Source organism: Tachysurus fulvidraco, chromosome 20, assembly GCF_022655615.1.
Source record: "Tachysurus fulvidraco isolate hzauxx_2018 chromosome 20, HZAU_PFXX_2.0, whole genome shotgun sequence".
Lineage (NCBI taxonomy): Eukaryota > Metazoa > Chordata > Actinopteri > Siluriformes > Bagridae > Tachysurus > Tachysurus fulvidraco.
This window is the reverse complement of record NC_062537.1, coordinates 1,119,330-1,138,776: the sequence shown is the minus strand read 5'-3', so window position 1 is coordinate 1,138,776 and position 19,447 is coordinate 1,119,330. Positions and strand designations below refer to the sequence as shown.

Below are 19,447 nucleotides of genomic sequence, written 5' to 3'. Positions count from 1 at the left end.
AGACGCAGAAGTTTTCTGTACGGAAGGAGTCTCCAGTGTCGGTGTTCTAGAGTTAAGGAGCAACTGCTCACTGCTGCTGAAGTGAGAGCAGGACTTTTTAAAGCTTCCACAGCGTTCAGTGTAACCTGAAACAGATAATAAGTACAAGGTGACCTCCTCTTCACCCGCATTTCAAAACGGTGTGAAAAGATGAACGGAGGCAGAAGGAAGGTGGCGTTTGGTGGCTGATGGTAACTGCACTGTGCGTGTGGGGTGTTTCATAAAATGTGCTGGGATTTGCGGCTTCCTTGTAGAGCACGTGTGCAAGTTGCCATGGTAACCGTGGATGGCCCATAATTAACAACAATTCTGTAATAGGTTTCTTTAACAGGGTGTGTGTGAGAGAGAGAGAGAGAGAGAGAGAGAGAGAGAGAGAGAGAGAGAGAGAGAGAGAGAGAGAGAGAGAGAGAGAGAACAAAAAATGGCACCTTTATTTCTTGTGGGTTGCTCTGGTGAGATTCACACACACACACACACACACACACACACACACACACACACACACACACACACACAACCTAGTCTCTGGATAGAAAGATACATTTTATTCTCCTCTCTCTCTCTCTCTCTCTCTCTCTCTCTCTCTCTCTCTCTCTCTGTGTGTGTGTGTGTGTGTGTGTGTGTGTGTGTGTGTGTGTGTGTGTGTGTGTGTGTGTGTGTGTGTGTGTGTGTGTGTGTGTGTGTACACTCACTAATTTTAGATTGGATCTGAGCTGACAGTGTGTGTTCCCTCATTTAATTTTCAAAGCATTTCTCCTCCCTCTTTATGTAATCATCTTCCTCATCCAGGTTATTTTTATCGTCTGAATCTTTTGGCCAGCACTCATCCCCTCTTCCATCTCTCTTTCTCTCTCTAAAAAATGTAACGTGAAATAATAACTACATTATTATAATCACTTATAGCTTCATATTTATGTTTCATTATTTATTTAATAATTAATCGTTTTCTAAGGACATTCTTAATAAATAAATATTTAATGCATATTTATGTACATAAAGTATTAAATTATAATTATTAATAATTAATAATATAATTAATGAATTATTACTCCTACTACTACTACTACTACTACTACTACTAATAATAATAATAATAATAATAATAATAATAATAATAATAATAATAATAATAACACGTGCATTATGTGTGGTCCTTAACCTTCCCTATGTCCTGTACAGTAGGAAGCCTGTGTCGTGAGCTCTAATTGGCTGAGGTGAGAACAGGAGGCATGACGTCATGCAAAGAAGCGTGGTGATGAAATCAATTTCAGGTCTTAATTGTTAATATAAAAAAGTGTGTAAAAATGAGGATTCAGAGAAACACTGCCCTCTGCTGGTTGTATTTCAGAACATCAGCACTTTGTGGCAGAGTCAATTATTACCAGCATGAAACCGCTGATTGACCAGCAGAGGGCAGCACGGGGCTGACTCTAAACGCATTCTCTGAAACACGTGACTGGAAAAGAAAGGAAAAAAATTCTTTTAAGTTTTTTTAACTTTAAAGTTACACTAATATGAACACTAACACCCTAACACAGCATCTCAACATTCCTGTATTAATCTCTAATATGTACATAATCTTATGCAGATTACATGTGTTCATATTGAACTCTCTGTGATATGATTAGCGACTCTGATGCTACTTTCTAATTTGGTTGCTGCTGTGTTTTTATTATTGCTCTGAGAAGTTACCTATGTATGTGTGTGTGTGGGGGGGGTCTTGTTTTTTTCTCCCACTAACAAACAGAAGCCTCATTACTCGTTCACTTTTCATTCTCGTTGACGTCCATCACCATATTAGTGAGAATCCAGTGTAGATGGAGCTGTTGGATGTTGTAGTTGGACTCGAAGCCCCAGAAAGCAATTTATCAGACAACAAACACAACTCAAAATACAGCTTTAATCTTTCTATTACATTTAATTTCCTGCCTGGATCAAAGTACATTTCAGTTCATTTACACTTCACTGCACTGTGTATGTTTGTGACCATTAAAATTAAAATGTGTAAAAAAAAAAAAAAAAAACTAGAAAATTTGACCCGCAACGATAAAAGCATTAAAGCGCCGCTGCATTGCTCGCTTCATGATTAAATAAGCGAGGGTTTAATCCCTAGTTGTGGGTAAAATAGGAATGCAGAAATGTAAGCAGAAATGTAAAAAGAAATGTAAACAGGAGTCGACTAGGATTATTATTGCATTATATTTCTTGGACAATTTTTTTCCTGTGATATAAAGAGTAGGTTTAGAGAAGTGATTATATAAACGACGGATAAAAGAAGAGGCAGAGGTGGAGAACAGTGGAAAATAGAATGAAAGAGGCACTGCGAGGGAGGGCGAGAGAGAGAGAGAGAGAGAGAGAGAGAGAGAGAGAGAGAGAGAGAGAGAGAGAGAGATAGATTTATGATGAGTTCAAGGAAGACAGTTATGATGAACACAGTGAGAAACAGGTCAGAGAGAGAGAGAAGAGTGGGAGGAAGGTAGAGAGAGAGAAGGCAGCAGTAGAATCACAGGCTCCATCAGCGTGAGAGACTCTGGGACTCTGAGTGAAGTGTGGTTGTGGAGCAGGTGGAGATGGGTATGATGTTCGGGACGTTCTCTCTGCAGAGTGCTCAGGTGACCCGCTCTCGCTGCAGGTCAGGTAAGAACACCTTCAATGCGCCTTTCTGTCCAGTTATAAAATGTTCATATGTGAGAGTGATATGACCGAGTCGTGACAACAATTAGCTTTTAACAGATTAATAGTTTGTAAACATTCGAACCAATAAAGTGCTTCTGTTTTCTTTCCACTTTTGACTTGTGCCACAAAATTGACGTGACGTTAAAAAAAATTGAAAAGAGAATTTGATCAGTCACACTGCAGTGATATATTAGTGCTGATGTCCTGCTTGGACACACTGGGCCCCTGAGGCTCGTGAGATTGCTGTGGATGTCGCCACTTTGATACCATGCAAAAGACTTTGGACTTTAACTGAAAGATGCGGTTCTTCTCCATCATTAATCAGTTACTCAGAACATTAACAAGACAAACTTCGTCTTTTAACTAGAATTAATTAACCTTCTGGTGACACACTTGCACTCTTTGACCATATAGTCCACAGATCTGGAAGAGTAATCATTTATAATCCCACTCTCAGTGTTATACTGATTTGTAATCCCACTCTCAGTGTTATACTGATTTATAAACCTACTCTCAGTGTTTATAATGAGTGATAAACCCACTCTCAGTGTCTATAATGATTTATAATCCCATTCTCTGCATTTATAATGATTATAAACCCACTTTCAGTGTTTTTAATGATTTATAATCCCACTCTCAATGTTTATAATGATTTATAATCCCACTCTCAATGTTTATAATGATTTCTAAACCCACTTTCAGTGTTTTTAATGATTTATAATCCCACTCTCAATGTTTATAATGATTTATAATCCCACTCTCAATGTTTATAATGATTTATAAACCCACTTTCAGTGTTTTTAATGATTTATAATCCCACTCTCAATGTTTATAATGATTTATAATCCCACTCTCAATGTTTATAATGATTTATAATCCCACTTTCAGTGTTTTTAATGATTTATAATCCTAATCTCTGTGTTTATAATGATTTATAATCCCACTTTAGGTGTTTATCTGGAGATTACTTTACTGTGTAGTTCCTCTCCAGGTTTCTTCCTTGTATCGTCTCATAGAGTTTTTCCACAACCATTATCACTTCTGGTTAGCTTATTAAAGAAATAAATTCCATTTAAACTTTATATCTGCAATTTACATATTCCTGTAGAGCTGCTGTGTATTTATGTAAGATGTTTAAAGCACCTGAATCCACAACAGCAAACCAAGAGCAAACCTGAGGGTGCTGCCTGGATGCTGACAGTCTCTCCTGTCAATCACAGTGAAATGTGGACATCTCATAAACTCATGGATGTGGAAAAACGCAGGTAGTGCACACACACTTGGCTCTGAGTGTGTTATACTGCACTGTGACGTTGGTCAAAGCCATTCAGATGGCTGGATTTAACATGTCTTAGTGGAAGAAAAATCAGAAGCAGAGAAATATGACCCTACTCTACACTGATCACCGAAAATAAAAATCCTCTACAGCATGGGGAAGTTTGTAATATCTTTATAAAGAATCTTCACTTGGTAGAAGTTTCATCCAACGATGATACTTTCATTGTAAAAAAAAATAGGAAGTACATTAAGAGTAAACATTGGTAGCACTCACTATCCCAAAATGGACATATCTGGCTAACAGAAGCTAACTGGACAAATGACTGAGAAACTCTTATAGACTGCAGTCATGCAACTATTTAGCTTTTTAGTGGTTTTTTTTTGTTTTGTTTTGTTTTTTGGCATGTGGTGCTCCAGGCTCTTTAGTTCCTGATTCTCCGTGGTTTAATAAATAGATCTCATAACTGCCTCCTCCGAAGGTATTAAGCTTGCGACTGGCCCCAAGCTGCATTATAATGAAAAGAGACGAGATAGAGTGAGAGGAGGAGGAGGAGGAGGGATGAGGCTGTCAGTAGATGATAAGCGTTTAAAATATTGGAAAGAAAAATAAGAGATAGCGAGTTGGGGAGGAAGAAGAGGATGAGTGGGAGGAAGAGGGAAAAAAGCTGGCAGTCTTATTGCTGAGCAGTGAGTCAGGAGGTGAGCAGAGAGATGAAAAGGAAGATGTGAGATTCAGGGATTGAGCCAAAAGCATTACGTTTCTGGGCATCCAGACAGGAAGATGGTTTGAGGTGTTGAGTGAAAGCCTCAGGGGTTCATGGCTGTGTGAGTTTTATGACCAAGGAAACATATTGTCTCATCTCTGTCTTATGCAACATGAGTAAAGAAATGAAAACTCCAGTTATTCCATTGCAAATACTGAATTGAAATCATGTGCACTCAAGCTAAAAGACTAACATGAGAGCTAGCATGGTGTAAACCAAATGCTAAATCACCACACACCACCACACGCTTTCCTCTCATTAGCATCATTAGTATAAAACAAGTAATACTACTACTACTACTACTACTACTACTAGTACTACTACTACTGCTACTACTACTACTACTACTAATAATAATAATAATATAAAATTAACACATTAAATTTGTTGAAGTAGCCTGTGTGAGCAATGCTAATGCTAAACAGCTGTTATTAGCGACTGCTAATGGTTATGTATTTCAAACAGAACTTTCTAACATTTTCTTGTGCTAATGTTACATCCAAGACTGTTAATTATTAGCTTAGCTTAATTAGCTAGCTAATTCCTCTCTTTCCCTCATTCTCGCATCCTTTCTTCGCACATTTTCCGTTCTCTTTCTCTCTGTCATTTTTTTGCTTTCTGGCCGTCTCTCTCTATAACTGTCTAACTGTCCTTTTTAATCTTCTTTCGCCTCACTTTTTCCTTTATTTCTATTTCTCTATCATATTTTTCTCCAATTTATCCAGCTCTTTGTTTCTCTGTCAGTCTCTATGGAAAGAATGTTGAGACATTTTGAAGGTTTAAGGCACACACACTCACACACACACGCACACACACACACTCCCTCTCTCAATCTTTCACACTCAAACACACAGACACAAACACACACTTTCGTAACGAGCATAAAAACTGTGAGACACAGCAGTCAACAGCATGAATCACCAATGTGTGTGTTGTGTGCGTGTGTGTCCTGGTGTGTGTAAGAGTGTTTGTGTATGTTTGTTTGTGTGTGTTATAATGTGAAGCTGAAAATGATGAAATCAAGAGAGCGAGAGAGAGAGAGAGAGAGAGAGAGAGAGAGAGAGAGAGAGAGAGAGAGAGAGAGAGAGAGAGAATATAAAAATATGGGAGATGAAGAAAAAGAGAAACAGATAGAACTGAATGTGATTCATTGAGAGGTGGAAAGATATAAATCCAAAATGAAGGGAAATAAAAGATAGGAGATAAAGAAAGAGACGTAACAAGGGAAAAATTTGAGTTAAAAGAAGATGAAAGAAAGAAGATTAAATCGGGGAAAGAGGTAGGAATGAACAGAAGTAATAAACATAGTGGTAAAAGAGACAGGGAATTAAGGAGAGAGGGAAAAGAGGAGAAAACAGTGTAGAGGAAGGTGTCAAGAAAGAGTGGGAAGGGAAAAAGGGAGGAGAGATGAAGTGAGAGGAAGAATATGGGGAAAAAGGAATTGGAGTTCAGAGAGAAGGTGAAAGAGAGTGAAGAAGGGTGAGAGAGAAAGGGGAGAGAGAGGGAGCATGGAAACGAGGGAGGAGGGATGTGTGGGAGGAGCATGCAACCCGTTTGGGTTCTTCAGGAGAACATTTGTGTCACCTCTCATTCATTCACAAGAGAGCAAGATAGAGAGAAAGAGCGAGAGAGAGAGAGAGAAAGAGCGAGAGAGAGAGAGAGAGAGAGAGAGAGAGAGAGAGAGAGAGAGAGAGAGAGAGAGAGAGAGAGAGCACAGTGGATTATTTTTGAGGACTGTGCCAACATGGGAGCAGTGGTGGGCATGCTGACCATGCAAACCAAACAGAGACAGACCTCCAGAGGTACCACACACACACACACACACACACACACACACACACACACACACACAGCCTTATGCACATGTGCATAGAATGAATTAATATACAGCACACGACTGAATACTGAATTTTCAGGACTGAGTAAGAGAGAAAGAGAGAACATTCATTTTATGGAACTGCATTGACTCATCACCACTCCATGTTAAGCTTGTGTGTCTGTATGTGTGTGTGTGTGTGTGTGTGTGTGTGTGTGTGTGTGTGTGTGTGTGTGTGTGTGTGTGTGTGTGTGTGTGTGTGTATATATGTATATGTGTACGTGAGTGGACGGTTTCACATCTCTCTGCTCCTTGGCACGCTTAACGTCCACATGCTCAGTGGACCGTTGTCATGGTGATGGGTTTCTGAGGAGGGGAGAGTTAATAACAAGTGTGGATGAAGAGCGTGGAACAAACACAACACACACACAGCTGCAGCAAGTCACACCGCAAGTGTTAAAGATGTTCATTACAGACTGACATATTGATTCATCAAATTGTAGCTAAAACCGTTTTAAACGAGAGAGAGAGAGAGAGAGAGAGAGAGAGAGAGAGAGAGAGAGAGAGAGAGAGAGAGAGAGAGAGAGAGAAAGAAGGTTATCAGCAAGGAAAGGAGCAGTTTAATGGAAGCTAAGACATGCTAAAGTCACCGTCAGTATTGTTTAAATCCAAGCTTAGGTTGTAGAATAGGAAGTGGAGCCATGTAAGGAATGTAGTATGAGGATGAGTGTTGTGATATATGAAGTGTTTTATTACGCTTATGCTTACATATTTGCACTGTGATTCTCGTGATGTTTAATGTAATTATAAACAGATAAAACAAATTCTATCTCCTTCCAATTCTAATTCTATTAACTAAAGACGTTAAAAAGACGTTAAAAATTTCAGTTTTTCACGTTACCATGAAGAAATGTAAACTCCTCTGTCCTGAAGATGTAGGAGAACATGTACACCATGCTGACGCTGGAGACTCATTCCTCACACAATAAATAACATGTCCTTCACCATATTAATGCCTCACCTTCACCAGGTGAATGAGCGGTGGCTATAGAAACGATAACGTATTTGAATGAGTACATTAAGATCAATCTTCATCAACTGTCTGCACCACAGGTTGGGGCATTAATGTCAAACAAATGCTTGAAAGAATTAGAACTGCAATGAATTACATTTTATGAGCATAGGTTTATCCGAGACGTGAAGGAACATAAGTTTTGCCCTTCAGCACAGATGTGAGCTGAACATGATTCTCACTTCCTTCCTCACCTCTATTTCAACTCATACATTTTTCCAGCACTTTCTTTCAGTTCCCTGCAAGTGCTAATGAAGAATCAACAGAATTGGACTTCTTAACTTCTGATATTAAAAAAACTAAACCCCATGAGGAACAGTGATGATTTAAAATATATTTTTCTCTCCTCATTTATAATTGATAAAACCACAGTACTTAACTAATGCAAACCACTGAGATGCTGATTTCCAAATGGGAATAGCAACTGCACATCAGAGGGAGATGACAAGAAAAGCGAGCGCTGATGTGGAAAGATCATGAGACGCGCTGTGTTCCTCATTAATGACTTCTCTGCTGATTCCCAGCTGTTGTATGTGATTATTATTTACTAACTGTGGATACTGAGGGCGGCTGAGGCGTCTCTATGGTGACGGAAGCTGAGAGATGCAGATGGAGGGATTAGAAATGAGGGTGGAGAGAAAGAAAAACAACAGAGCGATGCTGGAAGCCGGGACTTAATGTGGGACTTGAAAAAATAAATAAAGACTCCAGTTGATCCACTCCAGCCGACAGACTCTGAGAGCTCGCTGATTGGCTTTCTGGGGTCACTTTATCACTTACGATAAAGTGTAAAGACTGAATCTTATTAACATGTAGTCTACAGGGCGGATGGTTAAGAGTTCAGCACTCAGGACTCGAAAGATCATTACGTTCAAAAAGGAAAACTAATTGAATAAGTGTGGGGAAAAGTGGCACAGCAATTTTCTCTTCTAATCTCTTCTAATCCAAATTCTTCTGTAGATAGCAGATAACAGATTTTCATCCTTGCTGTAAATTTCAGCTCTCTGTTAATTATTCACTTTATATATTAAGTGATGATTAGCTAGCTAGCATAACTTGCTTGGCTTAAGTTCATCCGCTCAATGAGAAAGAAAGAAAAGTACATTTTTGACAGTTTTTCAACACACGCTATAAAATATATCAAATGAGAATTGTAATAATAAAACACACCATAATTATCCTCCTGTTTTTTTCTCACTTACATTATAGCAGCTATAAACACTTGTTCCTGCACTGCTTTCAGTTTTTTATTTAATAAGACAAAAAAAAAACTATACAAAGAGCTGACACTGGAGACTCCTTCCATAAATGTGAAATAAAAAAATTTAATTTAACGAAAGAAAGAAAGAATCACCATATTACTCACTCACTTTCTACCGCTTATCCGAACTTCCTCGGGTCATGGGGAGCCTGTGCCTATCTCAGGCGTCATCGGGCATCGAGGCAGGATACACCCTGGACGGAGTGCCAACCCATCGCAGGGCACACACACACTCTCATTCACTCACGCATTCGCACACTACGGACAATTTTCCAGAGATGCCAATTAACCTACCATGCATGTTTTTGGACCGGGGGAGGAAACCGGAGTACCCGGAGGAAACCCCCGAGGCACGGGGAGAACATGCAAACTCCGCACACACAAGGCGGAGGCGGGAATCGAACCCCGACCCTGGAGGTGTGAGGCGAACGTGCTACCCACTAAGCCACCGTGCCCCCCAATCCCCATATTAGTGATGACCAAAAATTATTTATTATGCAGCTGTTACTATAGAACAAATAACGCATATTAATGGGTGCATTACTGAAAATAAACGAATCATCGTAGTTCAAAATTCAACAGCGCTGTGGAATAACGTCAGCATTCACTTGGAGAATTTGTAATTAACAATGAGAGTGCAGTCAGTACAGTAATTAATGTATTCCTCCACGGTGGCATGTGCGCTGAGTTTTAATTAAGTGGCATATCTGAGGTGGTGGGGTTTGGGGTGGGGTGGGGTGGTGGTTTGTATGTTGGTTGCTCAAGGTCGTGTATGGTTTAAGTTGCAAGAGCAACACTTTTGGAATCGGGATGAGACAGGAAAACAGAGTGAGTGACACAAACAGGAAAAGACATTAAAAGCTAATGATTAGCCAACGGAGAAAGCTCTTAATGAAGTGTCCTACTGAGTCGGTGTTAATTAGACTCATGTTGAATACATGCTCAGGAAGAGCTTTCATGGACACAGATCAAACAGGGTTTTAGTTCCAGCGTGGATTTCTGATTCCTGAGTTTCTTCTCACGTGTCCAACAAAGAGCAGCGCCGTGACGAGTCAGACCTGCAGGGCACAGTGTGTGTCTGTATATGTGTGTGTCTGTGTGTGAATAATCCTGCAGTTCTTGCTTTGTGAGCTGTGTGCAGTTTTTGAGATTTTAAGACTTGCGTATATGAGTATGTGCAGGAATGAGGAGCTCTGATCTCTGGGAGCTTTGTGAATTAAACATCGACTGCAAGATTCCTACACAGTGTAAATGCAAGAAGAAAATCTTTTAGCTCATTTATCCAGATATCAGTAATCAAATAGGGCCTACAGAACAGATCACATGCTAAGGATTAAAAGTCTCTCTCTCTCTCTCTCTCTGTCTCTCTCTTTCTCTCTTTCTCTCTAGATAAAGTGGACGATGAGTTGGAGATTACAATGGTGTGTCATCGGCCTGAAGGACTTGATCAGCTAGAGGCGCAAACAAATTTCAACAAGCAGGAGCTGCAAGTCCTTTACCGAGGCTTTAAAAACGTATGTCTTTCCACTTTTAGAAAGTGCCACTTTCTATCTTCTTTCTCAGATTTAAAAGTGATTAATAAACACATCAGAGCTTATTGTGATGACGTGGCTATGGATGGATGGATTATTTTGCATATGAAACAAATTTATGTTGTAAATTAAACTGGAGCAGTGACCATCGGGACAATAACCAGTTCACATCTATTCTTCTATCGTGTTTCCTCAGGAGTGTCCGAGTGGAGTAGTGAACGAAGAGACATTTAAGCACATCTACGCCCAGTTCTTCCCTCATGGAGGTATAGCATCTCTTCTCTCTTCACTCCTTATCTTTGTATTCTTTATATGAACGGTTGTAACGAGAACAGAATCACAGAATTTTCTTTGTTATGGTGTTTAATCTGATTTATGGTCATATCTTTACCATTTCTACAAGAGCCGTCCATATGAATGGGACAATTTTCTGATATTTATGACTTCAGTAGTAGAAAATTTCACAGTACAGCTCTAGAAACACTGATTAGCAGTTGATGCTAAGTGTAACTACATGGTATGTTTTAAAGAAAAGTGAATATGGACTTTTTTAAGTTGGTGTTCCTGAGGTAACGATTATTCTGAGGTAAATGCTCGTGTACCTGAGGTAACATTATTCTGAGGTAAATGTTGATGTTCCTAAGGTTACATGATTATCCTCAGGTAAATGGTCATGTTCCTGAGGTAATTTATGATTATTCTGAGGTAAATATTGATTATTCCAAGGTAAATATTAATGTTCCAGAGGTAACTTATGATTATTCGAGGTAAACCTTGATGTTCCTGAGGTAAATATTGGATTATTCTGAGATAAATGTGGATTTTTTTTAAATTAACAGTAGCTTTTCTGAGGTAAATAGTAGTAATGTCATTAAATGATTATAAATCTATATAAATTACTTAACTAACTAAATTATTATGCATGCTTGGTGACTATATTTCCCAGATACCTAGCATATGTGTTTTCAAAGCTTTACTTCTTCTGAATACACCAACCGATATGATAGCAAGCTTAGCAAATCGTTCGAGTAAGACAGCAGTCATGGAAATGTAAAGATGCAAAGATTTCCTATATGTTTAGATTAACACAATATTTTTATGCTACATACGTTATTGATTAGCTCACTGCTCGAATTTCTTAAAGCCAGTCAATACCTCAAGTCTCTCATCATCTTTTCCTTGATTTCAGATGCCACCACATATGCGCACTACCTGTTTAATGCGTTTGACACAACGAATAACGGCTCCATAAAGTTTGAGGTAGAAATACACGCTGTCCGATCACTTCTAACATTCATGAACTTCGTCCATGATTTAAAGTAGAGTATATGATCTCTGCTAGGAGTTTGTGATGGGTCTGTCCATTCTCCTGAGGGGATCAGTCCAAGAAAAACTGGAGTGGACTTTTCATCTGTATGATATCAATCGAGACGGATTCATCAACAAAGAAGTGGGTGACAAAGTTCCATGATTTGTCATGTACGCTTCATGGCTTTGAACCGTAAAACTTATTGTAAATTATTAAATGATGTGTGAAAAACTGGTATTGTTTGTTATTGTAACTGTTATTGTTGGATAGCTAAACTGCTATTGTTGAACCAAATCAAGTGGTTCAGACTACCATGTTTGCATTTAACAAACCAGCTGTCTAATGTCACAAATGATACATGATGAAAATAGAACAAATTAGCATATGGATATCTTTCCCTGCTTTTAAATCAGGAGATGACAGAGATCGTACAGGCCATTTACGATATGATGGGGAAGTACACGTATCCTGCTCTGAAAGGAGACGTGCCTAAGCAGCACGTTGATGCTTTCTTCCAGGTCTGTGTTAAAAAATCAGGATGATGATGATAGTGTTTGAGAAACTACAAAATAAATAGAAGTTGCATGAATATCGTAATTTTCTGATTTCACAGAAAATGGACAAGAACAAAGATGGTGTTGTGACGTTGGAAGAGTTTGTCCTGGCATGCCAAGAAGTAGGTTCCAGTTCTTTCCTGCATGCTGAAGCCCAAAGCACTGTGATTAAATGCTTACCGACAAACTCTGCTTTAACGCTTCAGAAATGTGCATCATCTCCCCGTGTTCTTTTATTGGATTATATAAAGCTTAATACAAGCATCACACTGGTGAATATGACTGTATTATGGAGACGTGGTGTTTGATGGTGAATGATGATGAAGGTTGGTGTTTGGTTGTGGATGCTGGTGTTTCAAAGAATATAACAGTTATTATATTTCTTTTTTGTTTCCATTTAGGATGAAACCATGATGAGATCCATGCAGCTATTTGAAAATGTTATGTAAGAAAAAAAAGCACAGAGAGCGAAAAAGAGAGAGTGTGTATGGCTGAAAGAGAAAGTCAAGGAGATGAAGAAAAATAAATTATTTTAGTATATGAAATGCTTTATGAAATGTTTACATGTGAGCATATCTTGTGTATATGGATGTGTATGGATCAACACTCCCGCTCGCAATGCAAACTAATCATCTGCAAGTGAACACTATCACAGTGAGCAGCCTATGAAGATTATGTACTGTATCATATCCTGAATGAAGGCTAATAATCAGACAGACACAGTGGACTCCCTACTGACCTAGGGAAGGTTTGCAAGCGTATGAACCTTTACCTTGCCGCTCTTTACCGCTCTACACATTAGCCGTATGCTAACAAAGTGACCATTTCAGACTTAGTGGAACGTTTTTTATTTGTTATTTATTTTTTTTTTTTAATTAAATAATCAGTTCAGATGTCTCCTAGTGCTGCTTCTTGCTTTATACTTCTACATTCAGGATTTTGGAGCTACAACTCGAGGACTCCATCTATCAGTGAAGGACCTAAACTGCATCTAAAACACAGTGACAATGTTTGCTGAGAGATTTGCATGTTTTAATCTTAAGTTACTTGAATATTGCCCGATGTAATATAATATACAAGTCTGATATGTTGATTTATGTATTAAATGGTTGAATGTTTTATTCATTACAGATGGAAGAAAATGTTTTGATGTCTTGCAGTATTTATGATATTGCTTAATCCTGTTTGTCTTCAGTTTGTCACTTTGTCCTGTTATCTCTCTCTCTCTCTCTCTCTCTCTCTCTCTCTGTGTGTGTGTGTGTGTGTGTGTGTGTGTGTGTGTGTGTGTGTGTGTGTGTGTGTGTGTGCTCTTTCTAAGTCTATAAAGAAAAAAATATACATATAAATTATTTAATTTATATTCTTATTAATGAATCATAGCAGAACTTGTCCCATAAGAAGAGAGAGAGAGAGAGAGAGAGAGAGAGAGAGAGAGAGATCTAAAGTACTTTCTAATGCTGTATAATGCTTTTTCCTCAACTATTTGAATTAAAAAATCGTGAACATCTATAATATTGTCTCTGTTCATTCATTACAATAATCAAACCACTTAATGAACATTATTAAGCATTAATACGTACTTCATGGGTTAGGTGGCTAGTTTATACCTTTATTTTTCATATCATTATTAAGGAGACGATGGCTGATGCTAATTATTTTGCTATTTGGTTAAAAACATTTTATTAGAAACTATCGAAGGCTAGTTAATGCTAATATGCTAATAAATGTATATGTAATATTTATGTGACGTGTAATTTATAGACTGCAGTTAGAAAATGCTTCCAAAGGAATGAACATCGTGATGTACGAGTCAAATTTACACTTTGTTTCACACGTGTCTTTACACGTTTACACGTAAATTCACAAGAATTTAATTGTGAAAAAAAATGACCTGAACCAACCCACTTCTTTCTCCAGTGGCCCCACCTCCTTTTCGACGTCACTGCACTCTCATTGGACAATGCTTTGGAACGCCCATAAGTGAGCGCGTGCGCCTTGCACGACGGAGCCGCATGACCCTCGTCGTGCACCGTAGAGGTTTCAGTACACCGGTTCTTGACACAGAGATGGACGCCGAACAGATGGGACCTCAGACCTTCCTTTACGGTACATATCTCACTTAGTTTTTTTTTACACTACAGATCAGCAGTCTGATGTTTTTTTTTACGCTACAGATCAGCAGTCTGATGTTGAAATTAGTATTACTATTTTTTTTAATTGCTTAGAAAACCGTTAACTCGCGCAGGATCCCGGTATCTTCATCATCGTCACTTGGCCTATTGAGGATTTAATCAGACGTTTTATAGATAAACATGATAAACGCTTTTTTTAATCTCCAGGGGCGTTTAATTAGCTCGTTTTTAGACACATGGCTGCTTGCGCTCGCGCACACGTGTGACGCCATTTTCCAAAATGGCGCCGGCGGCCTTTAAACCCGTTCACAGCAAAAATCATTTGATCTTTTGTGCGCATCGTCCATTTATTAACGTTACTAAGTTTATGAAGGGTATTTTTGCGTTGTTTGCCTTTTAATAATTGGATTTAATAATGATATTAATAATAAGATGTTCGTGCTTGTGACGCAGAATGTGTTCCGATTGAAGCCTTGATTCACTTTTTTGTTTGTTTTATACTCCGTTATACTGTTTTAGGGCACGGGCTTAATTTTGGTTGAACGTTTAAGAGACAAACGAGTCCGTAAATTCCGTCGGATTATATTTTCGTTGCGAGAAGGCGCACGTGCTCACACGTGCACACAAGCGTGCGCGCCCTCGCATCTGTAGCACGTGGAGGCACAAACTAGCAGCCGCACGCGCACGTTTTTAAGAGATTTATTCGTTTATTTTTTTGCTCCCTTTATGTTCGCTGGACTCTTCGGTCTGGTCACTTGCGAGTCAGTGAAAACTCCTGACATGTTTGTTTTTAAATATTTCGCAGGATGCGAGCTGAAGCAGGGAAAGGAAGTGACCTTTAACCCCGAGGATGACGACTTCGAGCATCAGCTCTCCGTCCGCATGGTGCGTACATTGAGCTCGTGGGGCTGTTTGTTTACCATCACTTCATCTCCACACACACACACACGATCTTTTACAGTTAATTATCAACACAAACTGCTCTATACTTGATGTCTGCAGAAATAAAACACTGCAAACAGAACACCCGCTCAGATATCTGCTAATTTATGGTACATGGGTGGTGTATAGGTGGTAAATATCTGCCATGTTTTGTCAGATCGATTAACATGACGGCACTGACACGTTTTTATTCTTAGGGCGATTAGTAAAATCTCCCTGAAATCTTTTCTGCAAAGTTGAGCCTGTTAAGTACAAATGAGATTTTGTTAATCAGAATTCAGAGTTAAACCGTAGCCTGGAAATTTAATCCGGTCTTTAAAAGATTAAGCTGAAGTTTACCCCTTTAGGCGTGCGTCGATCCAGCCACCAAAGACGAGCTGAACGTCGTGGAGGTCGAGGGCCAGGACTCCGAGGGTCAGAAGGTTAAAGCCGTGCTGGCCACGCTGAAGCCGTCCACCATGCCAAGCGTGAGTGTCTCAGACCACTGGTCTCTGCTGAGCTTAAAGACTAACAACAAAAATATATGCTGAATTAGACTGAAATGATCTTGTTTCAGGTTTGTCTGGGTGGTTTCGAGGTCAGTCCACCTGTTGTTTTCCGCCTGCGTACCGGTTCTGGACCGGTTCACATCAGCGGCCAGCACCTCATCAGTAAGTGACATGTGCTGATCACGTTTATTGGCTATATGAGACCTTGAATTTTCTCTTAACATCAGTTAACCCGCTTACTGCTTTAATCGCGTTTGATGTTTCAACACACATTTCACAGATTTGAATAAAAATGGCAGATGATCTCCAGGTCTGTTCCACCTGGTTAAACCCTGCAGAAAGAGTTTGAAATGCTGCTTTTGTTGTTGTAGTGATGGGCGGAGATCAGTCTTTTGATGAAGATGAGGAGGAGGAGGATATCAGAACAGCTGTGAAGAGAGGAGCACCAGGCATTACAAAGCCATCAGTGAGTGTTCACTAATCACTGGGTTCCGTCTGCATCTTTTTGTTTTCAACTAATGATTGTTTTTTTGGTGCCTATAGAAAAAAATGAAGATAGAGGATGAAGATGAGGAAGATGATGACGATGAAGAGTGAGTGTTCTTTAGTTGCATGGGTTATGAACTTGTTAGGTGTGTGTCGGTGTTGAAAAAATATCGATCTTTTCTTTCAGGGATGAGGATGAAGATGATGATGATGAGGAGGAGGAAGAAGAGAGTGAAGAGGAAACGCCTGTGAAGGTGAGTGAATGTTCCTGTGCCTTTTTGCCATCGTACTTTAAATGTGAACACGACGATTAAAATTGGAGTTTCTGTCTCAGGCCAAAAAGCCAGCAGCCAAACCACAGACTCCTGCTCAGAACGGCAAATCCAACACACCAGCGGCCAAACAGGTGCGTGTCCAGTCCTCCCAGTATGCTCAGGCAACCTGACATTACTGTATCCTGGCTGTACAGCACAAAGTCCATGGAGTTGGAACAAAGACCTGAGTGTTTCAGGCTGGAGTCAAATCAAATGTAGCTCTGCCTCCTGGACTTTTGGCTGTGCCGCTGTATCAATGATCAGTCTTTGGATGATTTATTTGCTCTGACATCAATGTCTGAGTGAATTACTAGTTTATAGCTATGTACTTGTTAACGTTGCTATAGTAGCGGCTTATTAACAGGGATTTGTGATGGTTTTCTAATTCAATTTTTTGATTTTTTTTTAAACAGCCCAAAACACCAGACACCGGAAAGAAGAATGAGAAGAAACCACGGACCCCCAAAAGCCCCAAAACTCCACAAGCGCCTCTAAGCATCCCGGAGATCAAGGCCAAGATGACGGCTAGTGTGGAAAAGGTGTGTTTTTAATGTTCCCAAGCATGTGATGAGCAAAGAAATGCAGTTAAGATGAACTGAACCAGAGACACTTTTTGTGTGCAGTCAGCAAAAAAGTAATGTTTTTTTTTCCCATTTCAGTGTATTTTATCGCTGTTTATATGATTAAAAAAACTTACTAAGAGTTTCCTGTGCTGGCGCTCACCAGGCGGCGTTTTAACTGTAAATGAACTTCAGCTGTGTCTGATTAGGAATTCAGATTCATACATCATCCACCGTTTCACAGCGAGTGCCGAAGACTGGAATCCAGCTTTTTTTTTTTTTTTCGTTAAGTTTTGGAAATCCTGCAGCTTGCGTTGAGCGTATAATAAAATATCTTTGAGGTGTATTAATCTGAATTCTAACATCCCAAGTGCTTTGAAGAAAAAAGTGCGTTCTGTAAACTCGACCACAGAAACGTACGATTCTTCCGTTCAGGTGTGGAAGTTGGTTAGCTGACAGATCGACAAACGACACTGTAATTAAAGCTAATTGTTAATGCTTGTAGCAGTAATGGCCTCCGCAGTTAGCTAATTGCGGCAGTAATTAATGGAGTCAGTAGTCGACGTGATGACTGTGAGATGAGACTACATAGGAAATGTTGTTGCACGGATCACCATTAAGCTTTAGATGTACTGCTTATGTTTAGTGTGCATGTCTACCAAAGGGGTGGGGCTTAAGTACAGAAGACGTGTGTGAGATTGAACACTACGGTCTGTGTTTGCAGGGAGTGACGCTGCCCAAACTTGAGGCCAAGTTCGAAAACTACGTGAAGAACGGCTTCAAAGTAACTGATCCAAAGGTATTTAATGCATTTTGCCACCTTTTAACATGTAACCATTAAAACAAAACCCCTTAAAATCAATATTAATCTATTATACGCATTAATATAAAGTATTTGCCCTCCTTCACAGGTGATTAGCGAGCTGTGGCAGTGGAGACAGACAAAAAACTAATCGAACATTTTACACGGTTAAATTATGTCTTGATTGTTTTTCATTTCTTTTTTATTTCACCCTCCTGAGTCTTTCTGCATGATATCCGTGCCATTCCTTTTAAAATTTCCTTTAATGGTCACTTTATTCCGCCCGTCTTGTTTGTTAATCCTGATCCGGACCTGCCGCCGAGACACAACCGCTCCACCTCTTGCAGGAGGAGCTTCAGAAGACGGCTTACTTTTTTTTAGTCAAGTTTTTGGTTTTGTTCAGAAACTCCAGCTAGATTTTCTCTCCTGGAAGGACACGAGTGCTTCTGATCTGTACGTTTTATCATGAATGCAGCTAAGGGACGTCATTTCTGAACATTTCTACACCGTGTCGGAGGAAGAGTATGAAGATTTACTAATGTACTCTAAAATAGTGCAGGTTGTATGTTTAACTCTGAGAAAAAGCCTTCTCTCCCCCCTGAGTTCAGGAAAATAAATGACTGAAACTTGTCTTGTGCTTTTGCAAAGAAACCAATTTTACTGCACACAAATAAAAAGCTTTTTTTGGAAGAAATGCAGAAATTTGTGTCTTGTTGCAGTATGAACTGCTTTTTAAACCACTTTCAAGAAAAAGCACAATTTTGTTTAGAGAATTTTTTTTTTTAGTCAAGAAAAGATGCTACACGTTTAAAATGGTAAAGCTAGGACTGTTTGACTGCTGAGATATTTAGCCTATATATATATATATATATAAAATTATATGCCTAGCCTTCTATTGGCTATCTTATGCTAGTCGTTTATGTAAACAGTGAATGTTAGCTAGCTTGTTATGAAATTAGTTTGCTGGTTCACATATTAGTTAGATTACTTGGCTTATAGATTTAGTTATGCTGTAACTACGCAATAAGTTTTTGCAAGTGTACTATTAGCTGACTTGCTAGCTGGTTTTAATTCTTAAAAACACTGTCAATTTATTAGGCGCACCTGAACGTTCCCTCGTTTATCTAACCAGCCAATCATGTGACAGCAAAAGAAACTGCCTGGGGTAACGATTCATTTTACCTCAGAATTTCGGTAACCCATGTATTGTTAAATCATAATTCTTCTATAGATGTTAAAATAATAATAGCACAGGGAAGGATGTGAAGCTGGAAAAATGTGTTATTTGTAATAAGTCATAAAAGCCACATCCTGAATATAAAGCATGTGGGACGTTGAGCTAACTCGTAGCTGTTACGCGTTTACTCGCCTCAGCCACTAGGTGGAGCCAAAACACTGCTGCTTACTGGGTCATATTGTACG

The 19,447-nt window shown here is 39.2% G+C and overlaps 2 protein-coding genes across 5 annotated transcripts in view; both read left to right on the top strand.

Moving 5' to 3' along the window:
• Positions 1-13,438, top strand: part of kcnip1b (Kv channel interacting protein 1 b) — an 18,646-nt gene extending 5,208 nt beyond the window's left edge. For 2 of the 4 annotated variants that reach the window (XM_027158391.2, XM_027158390.2), the window contains exons 3-9: positions 10,296-10,420; positions 10,635-10,704; positions 11,628-11,698; positions 11,781-11,888; positions 12,161-12,265; positions 12,361-12,423; positions 12,703-13,438. In XM_027158391.2, the coding sequence (XP_027014192.1) occupies positions 10,296-10,420; positions 10,635-10,704; positions 11,628-11,698; positions 11,781-11,888; positions 12,161-12,265; positions 12,361-12,423; positions 12,703-12,750 (590 nt within the window). In that variant the 3' untranslated portion in view covers positions 12,751-13,438. Of the gene's footprint in view, positions 1-2,443; positions 2,677-6,317; positions 6,560-10,295; positions 10,421-10,634; positions 10,705-11,627; positions 11,699-11,780; positions 11,889-12,160; positions 12,266-12,360; positions 12,424-12,702 lie in introns of those variants that run through there. The other 2 variants (XM_027158394.2, XM_027158396.2) reach the window with 2 other exon arrangements.
• An 814-nt stretch (positions 13,439-14,252) lies between these two features.
• On the top strand, positions 14,253-18,719 carry npm1a (nucleophosmin 1a). Its single transcript, XM_027158747.2, has 11 exons — positions 14,253-14,407; positions 15,239-15,318; positions 15,723-15,842; positions 15,932-16,025; positions 16,235-16,329; positions 16,407-16,456; positions 16,537-16,603; positions 16,684-16,755; positions 17,077-17,202; positions 17,948-18,022; positions 18,135-18,719. Exons 1-11 carry the CDS (start codon positions 14,314-14,316, stop codon positions 18,174-18,176), a joined length of 915 nt encoding a protein of 304 aa, XP_027014548.2. The 5' UTR covers positions 14,253-14,313; the 3' UTR covers positions 18,177-18,719.
• Positions 18,720-19,447: the final 728 nt, after the last annotated feature.

Coding starts and splice junctions, on each gene's coding strand:
- npm1a (XM_027158747.2), top strand. CDS start 14,314: ATGACCCTCGTCGTGCACCGTAGAGGTTTCAGTACACCGGTTCTTGAC. Junction 15,319..15,722: donor ATCAGCTCTCCGTCCGCATG/GTGCGTACATTG, acceptor TTACCCCTTTAG/GCGTGCGTCGATCCAGCCAC. Junction 17,203..17,947: donor TGACGGCTAGTGTGGAAAAG/GTGTGTTTTTAA, acceptor CTGTGTTTGCAG/GGAGTGACGCTGCCCAAACT.